Source organism: Bombus pyrosoma, linkage group LG11 (genome assembly GCF_014825855.1).
Source record: "Bombus pyrosoma isolate SC7728 linkage group LG11, ASM1482585v1, whole genome shotgun sequence".
NCBI lineage: Eukaryota > Metazoa > Arthropoda > Insecta > Hymenoptera > Apidae > Bombus > Bombus pyrosoma.
In genome coordinates, this window is record NC_057780.1 from 3733297 (window position 1) to 3755361 (window position 22065).

General features: G+C 33.8%; 2 protein-coding genes across 2 annotated transcripts; both read right to left on the bottom strand.

Annotated features, from left to right (window-relative positions):
• Window positions 1-6522: 6522 nt before the first annotated feature.
• LOC122572529 (uncharacterized transmembrane protein DDB_G0289901-like) lies at window positions 6523-9387 on the bottom strand. The gene is made up of 2 exons (XM_043737580.1): window positions 7860-9387; window positions 6523-7544 (listed from the first exon to the last, which is right to left on the bottom strand). Exons 1-2 carry the CDS (start codon window positions 9385-9387, stop codon window positions 6697-6699), a joined length of 2376 nt encoding a protein of 791 aa, XP_043593515.1. The 3' UTR covers window positions 6523-6696.
• A 2370-nt stretch (window positions 9388-11757) lies between these two features.
• LOC122572542 (protein spaetzle-like) lies at window positions 11758-14986 on the bottom strand. The gene is made up of 5 exons (XM_043737607.1): window positions 14586-14986; window positions 13041-13202; window positions 12748-12813; window positions 12587-12690; window positions 11758-12155 (listed from the first exon to the last, which is right to left on the bottom strand). Exons 1-5 carry the CDS (start codon window positions 14640-14642, stop codon window positions 11924-11926), a joined length of 621 nt encoding a protein of 206 aa, XP_043593542.1. The 5' UTR covers window positions 14643-14986; the 3' UTR covers window positions 11758-11923.
• Window positions 14987-22065: the final 7079 nt, after the last annotated feature.

Here is a 22065-nt window from a genome sequence, read left to right on the forward strand (position 1 = left end):
AAAAAATTCTATCACGTTTGGTGTAATATTTTTCAGGTCCATCATTGAACCGCTTTTATGTTGGAATTTGAATAACTTTTTAAAACGTCCCAAACACCTACCGACGAAAATGTATTAAAATTTACAGTAGCTTACGTCACAATGTAAAGAATTCCATAAACATGCAGAAGCTTTGTATACTTCGCTGGCAAAAGCTCCTTTGTTCAAACAGAAAACGGTTTGATTGACAAAGTTGTTTGTTATAAGAAAGAACCAGTTTAATTTGGTTCAAATGATAGAGATAGTGTTCTGATGAGTCACGTGAACGAATCTACGAGCTTTTGTCCAATCTATTAGGAACGTCGAATAATGCTAATGGTTTACACGGTATGCATGAGGACTATTATTTGCCACGTGTACAAACCTGCACGTTATATTTAGAGGTTCATTTCGAAGGTGATAGATGCTTGGTGACGTTACTGATAAAGTTTTTATATTTCCTCGACGATTGGAATATTGCGTTTGGTGCCGTTTAATCTTGCCGAAGGTCCATCCATTAGCACGAGAAAGAGTGATTGGAACTGACTTATATGGATACTGGTTTATAGTATTTGTTAGATTAAAAGAGAGAAAGAAAGAGAGAGAAAGAGAGAGAGAGAGAAAGAGTTAACTGTCCTGAACTTGCCCTTATTATCACAATATATCTTGTATAAGATATATAGGTCAAAATATATCACTTGTATCTTGATTGATCTGACTAATTGTTAAACTGTAGCTGATTCGTTGCTAATGCTAAACTCTAAACGTTGATGAGTGACTGACTTGACTGACAATGAATGAAGCTAAATTGTAATTAAACTGTGAATGGAAGTGAAGAAGTTGGTCGCTGGTGGACGAAGATTTGGTAACAAGATAGAAAATTCCGTCAGTCAAGCAATTAGCAATTTGAAGTATTAAGAACTGTTTTGCGCGATATCGAGGATTTAGAAATGGAGGAATTTAGAATGGAGGAATACTTTGTTTTGAATTTGCCACGTTATAGTTTGATATTTCTGTATCAAACTGGTCTCATGAGTTCATTTAAATTGTGTTAATTTCGATTTCCTGTTTTACGAGATCTTTCGCAGTACCAATTAATGAACAGTTATTAAACGAGATAAAATATAAAATAATATTGAAGCGAGTAGGAAAAATTTAAATCTTTAAAATCCTCCTAATGCGCGAAATTCTCAAAGAATTGATGCATCAAGTAAATAATTGTTAGACGTACCATATGTCGCTGTTATTTAAATTTTGTAGTTTTCTGATTATTATATTAAAATTGCTTCTTAATTAGCCATACATATTTCATACTTCATTCACGTTGAAGCTACACTTAAAGCTTCTTATAAAGATCAAAGGAGAGTTTTACTAAATGGTCAATTTATGTAATAACTTTGTACATGTTAAAATCTAATAATTTAATTCAAAAGTCTCGAGAGACCAGATTTTATTACTTGAATTTCTTTGAAGCTTTAAAGTATAAATTAAAATGTTACACGTTTTGTGGACAAAATGTGACCACAAAGATGTGGACGTAGATTTTGCAAAAGGCTACAATTTGCATTTAAAACATTACAGAGAATACTGACTGCCCATTCAATCTACTTTTACATTACTGAAATTTCTGATTTAAGAACCTGCTTTGGTTTTTGCATAAATTCATTTACGTGTAAATTGTGTTCCAAGCGAGCGATTATAAGGAGCAGACACGTGATATTAATGTGGATTGACTTTGAAAAACAATGTTCCTTTATCATCTTTCAGATTTCCCTCTATTTACGATGAATTGATCATTTCTAAGAAAACTGTAAATTTTATCTAAAATTTGATTGTTCAGTAGCTTTTTCAATTGCCATTGATATATTTCGAAATAAATTTTAAGAAATGAAAAGAAAAATATTTTGACAAAATGGTAATATCGATTATTGGAATCCTCGATAAAAGCAATAATTGATATTTTTAACCGATAACTTATTATAGTAATTGGTGCAACTGTAAAAAGTCAAATAAAAAAATATTTCTTAAATGATAATATACATGTAATTTAAGTATGGATGTAGAAAAGAACTGCTATTTATATAACAGAATTTCAATCTGGACGAGTACTACTCCTAATATTTGACATGAACAACTCAAATACAACGATGAAAAAGAAACATTGAGAATTTATCAATAAAAGATACGTTTTACAACAAGACAATGTTAGTTTTTCGGTTCACCTATCCTATCCATCTGTACTAGTATAGTTCAACTATCGTTTATTTCAATCTTTACGAAACTTCGCAAAATTTTACGAAAGAACATTATCGCTTGATCTTTATAAAATGAAAGAAAGCAAGGAATTGAGCGCATTAAAGTCTTGCGAAAGTTAACAAATTTTCTTTACCATAAAAACTTTACTATAAAAAGATAGAACACTTTTGTCTACAAATTGTCATAATAGTAGTAGTTTTGTATGACATAATCATAGTTTTATATAAAGATATTGTCTGTTAAGTTTTTTTAAACGTACGAAATGGTATAAACATTTATATAATATGACATTTCATAATCATAGGCAGGAAAATGGTAATAGTGTAATACAACGTCAACTCGACAAAGCAAGAGCTAAAATGGATACTAATCAGCTTCAGACATAGACGGAGCAACGTTAGAAAATTGACGTTTGTCTCTTTAATGGTATCCTATTGAAAATTATTCATCCTAGAACAGAATCCAAAGATCTGGTTAGGAGTATCATAATGTTCATGGTATCAGCCAAAATTGTCAGAGGTATCAATGCTTTGACGAATAAAGCGTCGCCAAAGAGAATACCAGAATCGATGACAAAGGTGGCAAACTGACAAGCTTTACCGTTGGTACATTGAACCACTATATTCAAATATTAAGATTGATTCCGGTGTGATTTGTAGCTGTATGGAGGTAATGTTACGTATGTTATAAAACGATGGTTTATCCAGTAGAATATTACGTTTATGAAACGTTTATAGGTAAACTAATAATAATTTTGTAATATATTAGATATATTAAATGATATATAATTTAAATATGGTAAATAATTTTCTACTTGTATGGAATTAGGTGCTAATTAGCACATTGTTAGTAATATAGTAAAACTGTATTTAATAAAAGACATTTTTTCGAGATTTTCTCTTGTTTTCTGTGCATTCTAGTAATATTTGTGATTTAAAATAAGACTTAACAAAGTACATAATGTAATTGTTTATTTAGATTAATGTATTCAGGGTATATTTCTTTAAATTAATTTAACTTAATCTCAATTATTGGGTAAGAGCGAAAGCTTGAGAAAGGCTGAGTAAAAGATGCAACACGTTGATATTCGAAGTTTTATTCGTGCAAAATTGCTTGATCCTTCGAGAGATTGGCACGCGATGAAGACAAACGTTTGACTTTTTTCGTGGAATACATTATCTACGAAATTCTTGGCCCTGTGCGAATATTCTGAAATCTATGCCTTCCAAGATTTACCAATTCAAATCTGACGTCGTGTCGGTTTGAAGGTGATATGGCTAACACTCTTACAAGTATTCGCGTCAATGGAAGCAGAAACGAAGTCGCATCCACCGCGTTAATAATTCAAAATTGTTTTCAGCCTCGACTCGCTCCTTTCACTGATGTTCTGGATTAAATTAGCCACGTTTCCTGGAGTATAACCTAGTTTCTAAGTCAGGAGACTTGTGATGGGTAGAATTTTAATTGATTCTCTCGAGTCACTTTTGTATGATAGAAACAATATAAAACTAAGTTACTTATCGCATATTTTCTGCTACGAGAAATATAGAAAAGTAGGCAAAGTAAAGACAAAGAGTGCGTGAAAAGTAAGATTACGTAAACCAATTAATAAAATAAAATTTGACCAACGTGATTAGTTAATGACATTAAACTTAATATTTGTCTTCGGTACATAATAATCTAATCTTCAATATATAACAGAAAGGAATTTCCAGCTTCCTTTTTTCACAGAATATCCACCTGTTGTTTTACCTATTTCTTCTTTAACTGATTATATACACTGGCTTTAATATAAAATCTATTTAATGTTTTATTATTCACGTAATTACGAAATTGTCAAAATTTCTTAAACACAGTTGTCGAAATGCATATTATCTCGAAAAGTACAAAATTACTGTATCAAAGGATCGATTAAATTTCATGGAATTCGATATGACTCTAATATTTTGTTATTAAAGAAATGACCCACGATTTAAATTATGCTCTCTATCCTTTCAGAATACTGTTGATCTTTTTTCCCTTTCGAAGACGTATCTATTAACTTCACCTCAATAATAGATATGAGATAGTCAAGTCACGAAGCGGAATATCGACGTCTGACATATCCTTTCAACAAAACAATCATATTCTTGGGAAGATACCAATGTGAGTATATATTTTCTGCAAACCGTTACAAATTTGACTCTATAATGATTATTAAAGTTCATGCAACAATTTTCATTTCTTCGAATTACGTAAATAGTTTTTGAAATTGCATTAACATAACGGTTGAACAGTTTGTGTGTAAAGGGAGCTGAATAATTAAAGTCTCGTTTTATGCTAATAAGAATTACGAACTGGATGCAAGGCGTACAGGACTTTATAGAAACTGCTTTTGAAAACTTCAAAATGATATAAGTAAGAAATTTCACGCGAAAGAATCACGATAATGAAGCAAACATATTTTGTTAGCTATGTTCTAAAGACTTGTTTTGAAAGCTCCCTAAATAATACTATGTGGCTTCGTATTAGTTTGAAACATTCTAATGATCGTGAACGGCATGTATCGTTAATATCGTTAAATATGAAGGCAAGTTAAAAGAGAATTTCCATTGCAAATTTTAAAAGTGAGATTATTCAGTGAGTTCAACAATGCTCAACGTGATTATAGCGAAACAATAATCCGTTCATTTCAAGTTATATTCTCCAAGTATCTATAAATTAATAGGATATGTGTAAAACCAACAAATATAGAGACCGAACATTCTCCTGACAAAAATTTCGATAGAATTTATCAATTGTTATTAATCACTAAAAAATTCAATTTACGTAATATTGATGGAAAGCATGCAGGAAATTTGGAACACAAACCTCTTTTATCGATTTGTAAAATTAGTAACAAGGTTGAATATTTTTCAAAACAGTAGCAGATGCGGATACAATTTATTTGAAACAAAAATATTCAGATAATTTATTACTTTGACGTTTCAAGATAATTTTAGAACAGTAACTTTGTCTTATGTAATAACACGAAGGTCGCGTTGTTGCAAACTAATCGTTTACACTGGCGAAGAAATAAAATAATTTAAAGAAATTTTATTTTCTCATTTAAATGCACTAATGCACAATTATTCCAAAATGATTACGTGATGATTGTTATGATTATCAAATAAGATAACGTGTTATTTAAATAATCGTTCTTGAGATGATTATTTACAAAAATTAGCATCGAGCACCCATTATATGTGCAGATAAAAGTTGGAAATATTGATGATCTTGACAATGTATTTCAAGGGCATCGAAATCGTCGAGGATGTAGGAGGTATTCGACAGATTGATTATTTTTTATTTAAATAATATCCAAGCCTGAAGCACATCTACTTAAAATGTAAGTGTTTAAAAAATTGAGACTCCTGCGTAACGAATTTACTTATATACACATATTCAATTTATTTACATATAGAAATACAGTCTTTCAGAAAACTATTTCTCATTCGAGCATTCTCTTATCTTTTGTTTGCTTGCTGAACCATAGTTTACTGTTAAAAAAGTATCGCGAGATTTGAATGTGGCCTCCGTTGTGAATTATGTCTCTAAATTTCCTTCAAATTTATATTATAGAAATATCACGTATTTTTCAAAGAAAGTGATCCATCAATCAAACACTCGTTAATTTTATAATTATTTATCGCAAAGTTTTACGGGTAGTTTTCAATGCAAATAACGAACATATCATAAGAGTACTGTATAATGCACGCTATAAATGAATTTGAAAATAAAGTTCAGGTTTTTTAATTAAACTATTCGCCCACAAAGCAGAAAAAGTGCATTTTAGCAGAGTATTGAAATAGAAAAATTGATGAAAACTGAATTCGTATCGTTTCTGAGCTTAAAAAAATTATCGAAAAATAAAAAGTATTCGTCGAATTTAAATTTTCGTCAAATTAATACTATAATCTTCGACTTTGTCATATTGTAGTAACTAGATCTGAATTCATTAATCGATCCCTTGTACGGATCTGTGAATACTTTGTGCGATGCCTTTACTATGTAGCATCAAAATTATGTGATGAATGTATAATGTACTTAATATCGTGGAAATATTATAGGGGCGTAGGGATGCTATTATATAGAAATAAATATACTGCTGATGCTTCATTCTTCTGTATTATATTAGAACTTTCTTTGAACAAGTGCAAGCTCCGTGTTTACAATATATCGATAAATTATAAATTCGACTTATTATTAGAGAAATTTCTTCCCAACACATTACATATAAATTAAAACTTATTATTTATATATTTCAACCTTATTTCTCATATATTTCTCCATTTTATTTAATATTTTAGGCTAAATTATAATAATCAGAATTAATTTTTTTGCAGACTATTCAACTTCCAAAAAAATCTTCCGAGAGTATATCTGCCTTTATCGGTTTATCTCTTAAAGTTTCGGTAAAGAAAGTAATCCTTGGACCTTTCCTGCACCTAACACACTAGCGCCACCTTTCAAGTTCAACAAGCTTTTTAGGTTCAACGCACCACCTAAACTTAGCTTTCCAACCACGCCGAGAGCTCCTTGAACAGCCTGCAAGTCCAAAGCACTAATGCCAAGTTTCTTTGCACCTTTCACACTCAAAAGGCTCTGAATATCTATCCCTCCTTTCACGGATTGAAGGAGTACTGGAACCGTTTTCGTGACGCGTTCTATGTCTATAGCACTTACGCTAGTACCGGACCACTTGTTTAAGATACTAAGATTAATGTCTGTTTTTTGCAATTCAAGAACTAAAGGAATTACTGCTTGAAGCGGTTTTATGTCTGAGATAACTTTGTTTTTTAGTAAACCGGAAAGAGCTTCAGATACTTTGGTCATCTTCTCTAACTTCACGAGAACCTCTTCTACGGCGCTTTGCAATTCTAGAATTACTTTGCCACTCGCTTTTAAATCTAAAAGACCACTAGTGTCTTTTCCTTCATTCACTAACTTAACGACCAAAAGGATCTTTTCTTTGATTTCTTTCAACGACGCAATATCCTTGCTACCCTCTTTCAAATCTAATAGGCTGCTAATATTTTTGCCTTCTTGAATCCATTTCAGTAATACATGGATTTTCTCCTTGATTTCTTCCAAAATTGAAATTTTCTTTTCCCCTTTCTTTATTTTCAATACAGCCTTGAGGTTACCACCCTCTTGTAACGATGTAGCAATGTTGCTAACCTGCTCTTTGACATCTGCCCAGTTTATACTAACGCTGCCTTCCGCCACTACCTCACCATCTTTCCACTTTTCTGTAAAATAAATTTATTGGTTTATGGATTAAAGAAATCTTTTTGTTTTACGGTTTCTAGTATTTACAGATCTATATTCATATACGGGATAATTCTGCGTGAAAAATTAAGGAAAAATTTTACTATAACATTTTCCCATCTGAGGTTCCGTTTTCGAGAAAATCGACTTTAAAGATTTTACAAGTATACTTTAACAAGGCTATTTCCGCACTGAACAAGAGTAAATAATTCATAGGGGTTTAATTCCGCTAACTTCTCTAAATTTTATAGTTTAGTAAATTTCTGTATATCCGTCTGATAATTTATTAATCCTACCTGATTCTGCACTGCTCTTCCAACTGTCGTCGTTCTTCGAGTTTTCGTTACTCTTCCAGCTTTCGCTGTCTTTTGAGCTTTCGCCTTTATTTCCGCTTTCACTACTTTTCCAGCTCTCGTTGCTCTCCGAGCTACCGCCGTTCTTCCAATTTTTGCCACTTTCCGAGCTTTCACTGTTCTTCCAATTTTCGCCGCTTTCCGAGCTTCCACCGTTCTTCCAATTCTTGCCGCTTTCCGAGCTTTCACTGTTCTTCGAATTTTCGCCGCTTTCCGAGCTTTCACTGTTCTTCCAATTTTTGCCGCTTTCGGAGCTTCCACCGTTCTTCCAATTTTTGTCATTTTCCGAGCTTTCACCGTTCTTCCAATTTTTGCCGCTTTCCGAGTTTCCATCGTTCTTCCAATTTTTGCCGTTTTCCGAGTTTCCTCCGTTCTTCCAATCTTCGCCGCTTTCGGAGCTTCCATCGTTCTTCCAATTTTTGCCGCTTTCCGAGCTTCCACCGTTCTTCCAATTCTTGCCGCTTTCCGAGCTTCCACCGTTCTTCCAATTTTCGCTGTTTTCGGAGCTTCCATCGTTCTTCCAATTTTTGCCGCTTTCCGAGCTCCCACCATTTTTCCAATTCTTGCCGCTTTCCGAGCTTTCACCGTTCTTCCAACTTTCGCCGCTTTCCGAACTTTCACCTTTATTCCATTTTCCGCCGCTTCCGGAACTTCCACCGTTATTCCATTTTCCGTCGTTGCCCGAGTTTCCGCCATTATTCCATTTTTCGCTGTTTTCCGAACTTCCATCATTCTTCCATTTTTCTCCGTTTTCCGAGCTTGCACTGTTATTCCACTTTGCGCCGCTTTCGTTATTTCCGTCGTTATTCCATTTTTTGCCGCTTTGTGAACTTGCACCGTTATTCCATTTTCCGCCGTTTTCCGAGCTTTCACTGTTTTTCCATTTCTCTCCGCTTCCTGAGCTTCCACCGTTCTTCCAACTTTCGCCGCTTTCAGAGCTTCCACCGTTCTTCCAATTTTTGTCGCCTTCCGAGCTTCCGCCATTCTTCCAATTTTTGCCGCTTTCCGAGCTTCCACCGTTTTTCCATTTTTCTCCGTTTTCCGAACTTGCACCGTTATTCCACTTTGCGCCGTTTTCCGAATTTCCGCCGTTATTCCATTTTTCGCCGCTTTCCGAGCTTCCACCGTTATTCCATTTTCCTCCGTTTCCCGAGTTTTCACCGTTTTTCCATTTCTCGCCGCTTTCCGAGCTTCCACCGTTTTTCCAATTTCCGTCGCTTTCTGAGCCTTCGCCAGTTTCTAAGCTTTTGCTGCTTTCTATGCCTCCGCCGATTTTCGCGCTTTCTTTTTCATTTGACGATTTAGAAGCCGAGGAGCTTTGCGATGCTTCTTCTTTTTTCTCCACTTGGGAACTCTTCGATCCGGAGCTTTCTACAGACGCATCCCCTTCCTTTCTGGCTTCTATACTCAAGCCTGCGATCGCTATCTGCACGCAGACGAATACTGCCAACAACAACAACGTGACCTTCATGGTTAGCTGTTTCCTTTTCGGACTGATGCAGTACGGTGACGATGTCGTTGCTTTTATACTTGAATGAAAATTAAACATCGACACCTGCAACCGCGAATATTTCTTTCCGCAGACATATTTTTATTTCCGTTTATTTTCTTTGCGCGATATGATGTTCGTCAATTTCCAATGTGGCCATAGATATTGACGTTCGTTCGCGGAAGCTCTTGTAATTAGTGTGTCCTGCTGTGTTTTTACAACTTGTCAAAAGTTTTGTGGTTTATTCAAGTTGATGTTATTTCGAATTTTGAAATATCCCAATTATACTTGCTTTGTTATTCTGCGCAAACGATATTTTAATACTTAAATGTTTCGTATTTACATATAATGAAACGCAAAGTAGACGAGTTACGTGTAATAACAAATTATGTTTGTTCGTTTCGCATTTAGCTAGAACGTTAATCGTATTGTATTTTCGGATACTTGCGGTTGTTTTCACTTAATTATTCAGTACTGTTGTTGTTATATTATTTTTATAACAAGATACGAGAGTTTTGTTTTATTATTCTATCATTTTCGAACGTTACAGTCAAAGTTAAGAAACATGGAGATATGAGAGCAACATGGTAATAGATAAAAAAAGCATGTTATCGGATATAAAGATACTTACGTAAATTATACAAGTTATTTTTATTATAAGTGACAGAGTTATACTAATATCATTAACGTCACTTGTTTAAATATTGTTACTATTGCGTGCAAGTAACTTGTTCTGAGAAAAAGTATTAAAGACATATTAAGAAGACACGTGTATGACTTTAGATATACATAATTAAAGACAATTTATTGTAAATTTTATATATTTGTTTCAAACAGTATTAAATAAAATATCAGCTCAGAAATGAAAGGACGAATATTGTGCTTTGACAAGTGGAAACAACGTTGGTTACATCTTAAGAAAAATACATAAATGGAAATTTTTATTATTCCGCAGAACAGAAGTTTAATTTTTTAATTCGTTTTTTTTACTAATTATTCGTGTTTCCCGTTCTTTATTTATGCATTCTAAAATCAACTGATATCTTAAGAAAATTTTTTAACAATTTATTAATGTAAATAGTTCTTTGTATTCACAGTATTATATATAAAGAATTGTCTCCAAATTATCGAAATCCTAATGTACAATATTTACAAATCAAAGAAATATAATTAAAACCAATTGATTTTATAAAAAGGAAGATGATCTTTAATTTGGTAATAAATGTAAAACTTTTTGAGAGGATTAAAACGTTGCAAGCAAGATTATCGAACAAGAAACGTATAATTGGAACAAATCCCATTGAAGGTAATAAAATGTAAATAAATTTTATTGTAAAATAACATTGAAAATATTATCGAATATGTTGCCAAGAAATCAAAAAATTCCAATTTTTTTCGTTCTGTATGTAGCTTTATTTCCCATATTATTTTCCAGATATCATATTTATCAGTTTAACAGGTGTTATGACATGGTGACGTATTATTGAATCACAATATATTCAGCTGTTGGAAATAACGACCGAAATGTGAAATAAAATAAATATATCAAGAAAAATTTTTTTATTTGGTTGCTACTATGCTACTGTATTTTATTAGTTACTATTTTTAATACACAGATTACGTTGCCACCAAATTATCTCTTTATAGCTAACAATTATTAATTCTTAAATTTTGCATCAAGATAAAAACTGCAGTTAATTACAATCTTTTCTTACGTAAGCGAAAATAGTCGGATTTTAATAGATTAACTATATTTTTATTCTTATTTAACAAAATTTAATGGGAAATAAAATGAAAGTTTAATGCTTGGAAATATTCCGTCATTCATACAGTTTCTGATGAAATGAAAAAATTGAAGACATATTTTTGCAGAGTTATTGCTTTTATTTATTTCACTGCACTTTACATATCTAACACTTTATCACTTCGTCCTGTCGTGATATTCAAATTTTATTACATTTATATCTATATACTTTGTCACTTTTCTTATTCGAAGCATATGTACTTACGTGTATAAATGAAATATAATAAATGTCTGATTATTAAACAATAAACATTGAACACAAAGCAATAGAATAAAAATATAAAACATAATTCGTTTCTCAAAAAATTCATTTATATCAAAAAGATTAGAATATAATTGTTCACTTATTATTTATTTTTTAGTCCGTGCCTTTCGGCTTTGGACGAACTTTCGATTTTACATTTCCTACACTTATTTTGCTCCTTATATATCTACCTCCCCCCTAATTGTTCAGTTATTTGTTACCTAATATTGCTCTGCAAAAATTTCTTACAGCAATAAACACTCCTTTTTATCTGTTTAAGAAGCTTTATGTGCACAATCTGACATAGCGATTATATCGCGTATGGATAATCAATACAAATATATGGATAAACGAGCTATAACAGAAGGATAAATATTATGAAAAAAAAATCACAGAATAATGGAATTTACTGTTAATTATTTCATTCCTCTTTAGAAAATAGACATATGTTTCAAATGAATTTAATAAGGTCAATTAATATCGCTTGATTTGTTTTGAAAGTCTGCTGCTTCGACGAGCCGTATGTCAGGGCCGACGTATTCAATGTAACAGTAGCAATTGGATGGAAATCGGAATTGTTGATAAGTATACGAGCCACCCTTCTGAAGTCCTAGGAGTTGATTATGAACGTATCTTTGTTTACATACGGTTATGTAACCTCTTGCGAGCCCATTTATCGAGCTACAACGTTTACCTTCGTTGCTATAAAAAAATAATGATTCGAAGATTGTTTTAATTAAATAAAACATATACATACATAGACTATATATATATATATATATATAGGAAGATGACACAAACATTGAACAAATTTTACAAAATTATGAAAATTTTAATAACCAATCGATAAGATCCTGACATACCCTTATAAGTCTTTACCCTTACAATTAGGAATACGCGCACTTTAGGTCGAGGACCATTGATCTAGGATATTTAACGATAAAATTGGCAACGATAATATATTAGTTATTGCTGCTTATATCGTCCAATCTGTTCAAATATTCTTCTTCCTATGTATATAGGTAACAGTAAAATTAAGAAGCTATTTTAAAAAAGGTATTTTATGACGCGAAACAAACAGAGCCGATAGGGGTTAATTTCTTTTATATAGACAACGTATGTATTTTACATACAGGCATTTTTCTATGTGTACCCCTTGTACCACATCATCAGTGTTAAGGACGTACGACCACTCGTTATTTATATTTTCCGCCGTTTTTGGAAATATAATTTTCTCCTGAAATTATTTTGAAAGATATAGATAGAAATCAAGTACTAAATTATACGTACTTACGATTGACTGACAGAGTTTCGTTCCATATTCTGAGTGCATCGGTAGAGTGGGTTTGAGTGGTTCTACCTAAAAGTAAAATCAACAAAATTTGAAAAATAAAATGCAACATATCTATCATTTACAGATATTATGTACAAATATGTCATAAAGAAGTAAAAGAATGAAGTAATCTATAAATTGATTAATAAAAATACGAAATTCGGGGAAAAAGATTGAATATTAGAAGAAGAACATGATAAGTCGCATTTCTTTCATTAGAAAATGAAAATACTTTTATAAAAATGAATACTAACCATATCGAGATTACTATAATTTTTAAGAAGTGAATGTTTGCTAATTATTTTCTTCACCACATCAAAGGGATAATTCGCAACATTCTCGCAGAAGGTTTGTCCTTTACAAGAAGGTATTGTTTCATTTTGCCATTGAGAATTACTGTGGACGCTGTTGAAGACCTTTCAAAAGATACGATTCGTTAAGATCCTAATGTTTCTGATACTTTGAATCAAAAATGGAAAAAGATATTTAACTGCGTGTCTTAAAATATCGAGATACTCCTTACAAATTTTCGTTCTTTCTAATATTATGAAACCTTTGGTTGATTCGGAATTAATCATTGAGACGTATACCTTGAAATTTATTAAAATTTCTACGTACCAATCTTCGACAAATAATTTCTTGTATATTTATTTTTATACATCGGGTTTCCAATATAATTCAACTTCGTTCAAAAAAGCTATCGTTCCTTTCATAATACCAAAAGATAGAGAGGAGATGTCCTGGAAAATCCTTTTCAAATACAGCTGACAGATTGTCTTCTTTCTTGTTGGTAGATTGCGTTAATACATATTTTCAACTTTCAACGCGAGGGATTCTAATAAGATACACGAGAAATAAAGAAAACGAACGTAAAATAATTATTATTTTTAATTCAAATGGTATCTAATCTCGTCGAGACTCAGGGCATCGAGCTACTCTGTAATCAAAAGCTGACGTTCCCTTTGAGACTTCTGACAAGTCTGTGGACCACGATCAGTCAACTGCAAAGACGGTCGTTGGTTTAAGTTCTACGAGTAGTTTATCGTTTCAGCGCATTGTTTCAAACAACGGCCTTGTAATCAAACTATCCGATAAATGAATTTCGTTTAATCTTCATTCGAGTTAACGCGATTATTCGGCTTCAAGCTTGAAAATAGTTAAATGGTTAACTCAAGGATTACTGTATTATCTTTGCTACAGTCCTTGAATTATGGTATTCTACTCTCATTCTTGTTTTATCAAGCAAAACGGCTTAGAAATATATTTTATGTATATTACTTGTATTTTATTTATGTATTAACTATCATTTCGTAGATTTTAAGAAAAACATTAACAAAAAATTGAAACAAAAACTTAAGACAATTGTTTAGTAATAGAGAAACACTATTTAGTCGAAACTATCATGAATATTATTACTACAATTAAATCCAAACTATCAGACCTGATAGTATCAGATTTACAACTGATAAAATTCGTACAATTCAGAACCTAATATTTCTAGTCTTTGAGAAAAATTGTTTTTTATTAATTATTAATGATAGAAACACACTTCTTCGGATGGTTTTGTAAAGAAGAGACAATGCATTAAAATTTGAGAATAGTTTTATCCAGAACAAATATAATAATTAATTACTTAGAGCGTGAAAGGCCTATCATTCAGAACCGAATAAAAATTATTTCTTAAATTATTGGATTTCTTAAACTCATTGGATGCTTTTGTAAAGAAGATACCAAAAGTCCAATGCTAAGTTAAGTAGTAACTTATTAAAACATAATTAAGACTTTCTCATATTACTTACCAGTAACAAACCGATTGCAACATTGAATACAGAAATTATGCTTCGATATTCCTTCATAGTGTCTCGGTGATCAGTGTTCCACACTGCGACAACAGCTTGTTCCTTTTCCCTAAATGATTTCTTTTCTTCCTTTTTCGCTAGAACACGATATTTTAATTTCAACGACCGTTTCACCAACTTCAACTATGTATGCTTGCAGGTTCATGTTTGCAATTAATTTTGGCTAACTTATTCACAAGGGAGAGTAGTGGATGTTCGAATGATAGTCAACTTCACTAATGTAAGGGGTGTTTTTCTCCGAACGATCACAAGATTTCGAAAGTTTCTAATTTCCGGCTATTGAGATAAGGTTCACGAATACGTTTAGCACTCGGACGAGAACGGTCTTGACTCTCGACTCGATCTTCGCTTGATCGAGCGTTTAACAAGGCCAAAGGTCCATCAGCATGCTTGCTCGCTTATTCATGCGCTTTCGTGCGCGTGAATCGCGGGAGACGCTTAATGCGAAAAGGATGAGCGATACCTGGACGAACGTGAAGCTTCGAATCAATTAGGCAAGGATCGCGGAAATTCTTTTACATAGTTCTCGACCGATACGAATGGCTAATGATCCTTCGGAAGTAATAGACGTTTATAATACGCTCGGTTACTGAGAACACGATGGACGTGTAAAATGAAAGCATCGCCGCTATCGCTGAAAGAAAGTCATTGTAAATGTTAATGTTTCGACTGAAAAATATTCTTCTGAGAAGTAATGGAAATAGTGGGAAACTGTACGTCATAAAATTACTCACGAAAATCCTCAGGTTTTTGGTTCTCTCGGATGAAACATTCGACTTGCGTGCGATTCAACAAGGTGTGTTTTTAGTCTAGTCACTAGACTCTGATGTAAACAACGTCTGGTGATCGTCAGTGTCAAGAAATTAGCACCTCGAACGACTTCTTAATGACTGATTCCGAGATTTTATACGATCATATCGTGAAAAAATATTTCTCGTTCCCAATTCGAGCATTCTCTTACATTTTTAGTGGAGAACTTTTCAGATCGATAGCGTTATTTCTGTTGCAAACTGAACATATGATAATTAGTCCCATACATACCTAAATTATAGGAAAATTTCAATCAATATTTTACTTTGAGAAACAAGTTACGCACAACTACAAAAATTCGTCGGGTATAAGCACTCTGGATAGTTTCGTCATGCCGTTCGTATTTATATAACAATTCCGATTTTTTCCATCAAGTTTTATCGATAAATTTTATTGATCGCGATATCAGCGATATATGACCGTTTCATTGCCGATGAAATATCGGTAATACTTACTGCTGGCAAATTGAATTTAACGAAATCGTCTTACAAGGCACGGCTAACGAAAGATTGATTGAGTTTCAGCGGATCTAATTATTCGACCGCGAGAAAGCCTCGATAATCCTTCCTGAACAATCGTTTCCTGTCAAAAATGAAGAGCGAGGATTGAACGTGGTCTTCGTTTTCTGTTTTACCTCGATATCACGTATTTTTGAAAGGAAATATTCTATTAATTTAACACTTTTTAATTTTGTAATTATTTATCACAAAGTTGTACAAATAATTTTCAATACGCTATTATAATATTACTGTATAATACACGCTATAAATGTATTTGAAAATAAAATTTAGATTTTTCAGTCAAACGATGTGCCCGCAAATAAAAGAGATCGCATTTTCAATATTGAGCATTGAAATAGAGAAATTGATGGAAATTGAATTCGTATCGTTTCTGAGTTAAAAAAAAAAAAATTGTCCAAAAATAAAAGGTATTCTCCGATTTTACATTCTCGTAAAATTAATACTATTGGGTTGGCAACTAAGTGATTGCGGATTTTGTCATTAGGTGGTATTGACAGAATCCGCAATTATTTAGTTGCCAACCCAATATATTCCCCAATTTCCTCATTTGTAGTAACTTGATCTAAATTCAGTAATAGACGTCTGGTATGGCCATGTGAATACTTAATGCGATACCTTTACTATGTAGCATCAAAATGATCTCTGATGAATGTACAATGTACGTAATATCGTAGGAATATTATAGGGGTGTAGGGGTATCATTACATAGAGATAAATGTGCCACTGACGCTTCTTAATTCCTCTTCGTTGTATTAGAACTTTCTTTAAACAAGTATAAATTCCACGTTTACAACATATCGATAAATTATAAATTCGATTTAATATTAGGGGAATTTCTTTCCAATGCAAAAACAATAGATTACGTTAGTGTCAGTATTGTTATTTGTACAATGTTATTTCATGAAACCTTTTTTGATTCCACTAAAAGATAAAACGGTCGATGAAACCATCTGGCCAAAGGTAAACTCTTGACGAAGATACTCCATTGTCAGTGCGAGCATTTACGAACCACTGTTAGAGAACTTCCGGTTAGAGACCTGCGGCCAGTGCGGTTGCTACCAAAGGATTAATCAAACTGATTGCTTAACGAATTAATAGCGATGGTACCATTGCAAATTCTGTCATTAATCGATTGAAATTGCTATCTGTTTAAAATGAATTTTCTAATTAAATTTATTAATATACTCTTTTACATATATATATATACATACATACAAATTTTACAATTTGTTAGCATTACGTGCTACATCTTACTGCTATTTTACTGATTTATGCTTTTTCGTTATTCTTTTTTGGTGCTTCTGATAAATACATATTATGTACAGTGGCACATGAAAATATCTGAACACTTCTAGAAACTTGCTCTCAACATATTATGTTGCTACTCAAATATTTTTGTGAGTCACTGTATGTATTTTATCGAGAATGAAGTATTGTAGTTAAAAAAATGGTAATCCTTCACTTTTTTCCTAACAGTAGAATTTTTATGGTGAAATTTATGTATCTTTCTTTGCTGACTTTTTGCGTCAGGATTTATCTGTACCTGGGATATCGGTCGTTTGCATTTGGAATATACTCTTTCAAGGATGATTCAAAGCTATTTTCTTTATCGTAATCTTCCTCGGGATTTTCGAGACTACCCTCTTCGTTCTCAAGAATAACGTAGTAGCAAGTCGTTGCCTCGAGTGGTCGTTCTCCGACGTTTTCCACATCTTGCTCGCCTTCCTTCAATTCCGAAAATTCGCGTTCCGGATACTCTAGCATCCAGATTCTTGTACCACCTACGTGATAAGCGGTTAAAGCTTCGGTTGGCCATTCCGGACCAGGTGTCTGTCTCGATTTTTCTTTATCTGTAAATCAGAGTGAACAATGTTTGAATAAGGTAACTGTACACAAACTTGTACTAGCCTTATTATAAATAATAATGGAAATATAATGATATTATTAGTAAGTAAATGTTTTACGTTTTCTTGGTATGTAATACGAAAATTTGAAGAAGGTTATTTAGAAAAATTGTTCTTTTCCTAAATACATATAATTTTTATGTGGCATAATTTGAAAATGCTCCGTTTAATTTAATTAAATATATTAGAACTGTTCAGTCTATTAAATTTAATCTATTAGTTTTTGGTCTACTAAATTATCTCACCTTTACCGTCTTTTTCTTTATCTTTATCTTTGTACTTTCTTTCACTTGGTTTTTCCTTAATACGTGGGCTTTCAGTTACTTCCTCCACTTCATCTTCGTTACTATACGTTTCCTTCTCCTGAACAGATTCTGTTTTTCTGTCTGCATCGTTCTTGAACGAAATATCTTCGCTCGATTCAATCTCGGATTTTACAGTCTCCTCTTCGATTTCATCATCTGTACTTTCCGTTGTACCTGGGAAAGTGCTTTCATCTTGTCTCGGATTTCTTTCCACTTGATCCTCGTAATAACAATTTTCAACACCTGTTTCATCTCTTTTCACAATTATTTTATCGTCTTCCTCATTCTCTTTATCTTCAACTTCAATAATTTGCAACATAGATCTAACCTTATATCTGTTACTACTAATTTTCCAATAACTCTTCTCAGTAGTCTTTGACGCTTCAGTGATCATGAAAATATTCGTAAGCCGAAAGCTACGGTTTCCATATTTGGAAAATGGCTGCTCAATCTGCGTCTTTATATCTTCATCTCCATTAGTAAATTGATTAATCAGAAATTCAGGACAAACATTCTCTCTCCGAGGAATGTTTCGTTTAAATCGATTCTCCTCCTCCTCGAATTCTGTCTGCGATTCTTCATGACCCTTTGTAAATGCACTTTCAGTCCATTCGTGTTCTTTAAGGTGCAGTCCACTGATCTTTGTTTTCTGCTCTTTGGACGCCAATTTATCTGGACTGAACGGTAAGCAAAGTTTTCCCGTCACTAAACCTTCAGCTTGTTCTTTCAATGGTTTTGACTTTAAAACATTCAAACATATCTTCGTTGTGTCATCTACTTTCACCCGTTCTTCGTGTTCTTCGTGTTCTTCTTCTTCCTCTTCTTCCTCATGAGACTGTGTGACGATTTTCCTCACACTAGTCTCTTTTATAGGTTCCGCTACTGTTGTTTCTCGAATTTCAATTGTCGTTTTCTCTGTAGGTGGTACCTGCGAGAAAGATGGCGTCGTACGCATTGGTTCTTCATAATAGGGCTCCGTGGTCAATGAAATTTCTTCCCCTCTCGCTAATTTCTCCTCCATTTCCTTTATTTTCTTCTCAAATTCTTCTTTCTCCTTCTGAAACTGCTTTTCTCTTTCTAATAATTTCTTCTCTCGCACCTCCAGCCATTTCTCTTTTTCAGAATATTTCTTCTTCAAATCTTCAACTTCTGCCTCGAGTTCATCTTTTGTCGTCATTGCAGGACTTATTGTCATTTCTGGTTTCATTGGAACAACATCAGTTTGGGGAACCGTAGCATTAACAGAAGGCGTTGCTTTAGCTAAAACTGGCGGTTCTCCAGTGACACGTTCAGTTCCTGTTGTTGAGGAAGACTTGGTTTCATAAGCAGTTTTCATTTCTTTTTGCTTTTGGAAGATTTCGTGCATTCGTCTTGCCTTATTCATCTCCCATTCTTTCTCTTCTCTATCCAGCTTTTTCTCTCTATCTATAATTATTTCCGCAGCTTGTTCTAATTGTTTCAGTTCTTCTATTAACTCTTCTTTCTTTTCCTCTTGACGTTGTTTCTTTTGTTCTTGATTTGTCGTGCGTGTCACCATAGGTGTTGTGAATTCAGGAGAAATAGGCAGCTTGCTAACTTCTTCTTTAGTAATATTCGATATCTTTGTAGAAGTTATGGGTATGAGTGTTGTAACTTTCGCCGATCTCGTAATATTTTCTTCCAAATAATCGACTGGCAAGTATTCTGTAGTGAATTTCAAAGTTGGAGGCAGCGTATATTTCAAAGTAGTGATATTAGACTTTTCAGTTATTTCTATCCGAATGGATTCTTCTGTCGTTGTTTCAATAGCTGGACTTTTCAATGTTGTTTCCTCAATAAATAATGGAGTTAAAGTAGTAGATACAATTTCAGGAATAGTCACAAAGGGAGTTGTAATATTTAGTTCTTCTTTGATAATTGTAACTTCTATTCGTATAATTTCTTTCGTAGGTGTTTCAATTCTTGGCGTCGTCGTTGTTATATTCTCTTCTAGATAGTCGTACCAAGGTGGACTGAATGTCTCTTCTTCTTCTTCTTCCTCCTCCTCTTCCTCTTCCTCCTCTTCTTCGTATTCTTCTTTAGGGACTGTTTCCTCATATATTTCATATACTTCTTTTTCAGTTGTTGTAATGATAGGGGATACGACTGTTGTTATAGTAAATTCAGTCGTTTTAGCTGTTTTTACAGTCACCTCAGTTGTCAAAATTTCGATTGTTTCATTTACATAAGGGCTAGTAATATTAACTTCCCAATGACCCGTTATTGGTGATAAGGCCTCTGTTAATTCTACAAGTGCGGGTACCTCGGTTGTAACAGGATAACTTACTGTAATAGTTGTCTCGGTAGTGACAAGAATTGGAATTGTTTCAGTTGTCATCAGTACTGGTGTTTCAATAGTAGTGGGTAGGATCTCCGTGGTGACATTTGTGACTTCGACTGTAGGTGAGGTAATTTCAACTTCAACAGCAAATGTTGTTTCGGTTGTCTCTGTAGTGACAGGAATTGGAATTGTTTCAGTGGCAGTGGGCAGGGCCTCTATGGTGACATTTGTGACTTCAACTGTAGGCGACGTAATTTCAACTTCAACAGCAAATGTTGTTTCAGTTGTCTCGGTAGTGATAGGAACTGAAATCGTTTCAGTTGTTTTCACCACAGGTATTTCAGTGGTAGTGGGCACGACCTCTGTGGTAACATTCGTGACTTCGACTGTAGGCGAGGTAATTTCAACTTCAACAGCAAATGTTGTTTCAGTTGTCTCGGTAGTGATAGGAATTGGAATCGTTTCAGTGGTAGTGGGCAGTGTCTCTGTGGTGACATTTGTCACTTCAACTGTAGGCGACGTAATTTCAACTTCAACAGCAAATGTTGTTTCAGTTGTCTCGGTAGTGATAGGAACTGGAATCGTTTCAGTTGTTTTCACCACAGGTATTTCAGTGGTAGTGGGCACGACCTCTGTGGTAACATTCGTGACTTGGACTGTAGGCGAGGTAATTTCAACTTCAACAGCAAATGTTGTTTCAGTTGTCTCGGTAGTGATAGGAATTGGAATTGTTTCAGTGGTAGTGGGCAGTGTCTCCGTGGTGACATTTGTGACTTCAACTGTAGGCGACGTAATTTCAACTTCAACTGCAAATGTTGTTTCAGTTGTCTCGGTAGTAATAGGAAATGGAATCGTTTCAGTTGTTTTCACCACAGGTATTTCAGTGGTAGTGGGCACGACCTCTGTGGTAACATTCGTGACTTCGACTGTAGGCGAGGTAATTTCAACTTCAACAGCAAATGTTGTTTCAGTTGTCTCGGTAGTGATAGGAATTGGAATTGTTTCAGTGGTAGTGGGCAGTGTATCCGTGGTGACATTTGTGACTCCAACTGTAGGCGACATAATTTCAACTTCAACAGCAAATGTTGTTTCAGTTGTCTCAGTAGTGATAGGAACTGGAATCGTTTCAGTTGTTTTCACCACAGGTATTTCAGTGGTAGTGGGCACGACCTCTGTGGTAACATTCGTGACTTGGACTGTAGGCGAGGTAATTTCAACTTCAACAGCAAATGTTGTTTCAGTTGTCTCGGTAGTGATAGGAATTGGAATTGTTTCAGAGGTAGTGGGCAGTGTCTCCGTGGTGACATTTGTGACTTCAACTGCAGGCGACATAATTTCAACTTCAACAGCAAATGTTGTTTCAGTTGTCTCGGTAGTGATAAGAACTGGAATCGTTTCAGTTGTTTTCACCACAGGTATTTCAGTGGTAGTGGGCAGTGTCTCTGTGGTGACATTTGTCACTTCAACTGTAGGCGACGTAATTTCAACTTCAACAGTAAATGTTGTTTCAGTTGTCTCGGTAGTGATAGGAATTGGAGTCGTTTCAGTTGTTGTCACCGCAGGTATTTCAGTGGTAGTGGG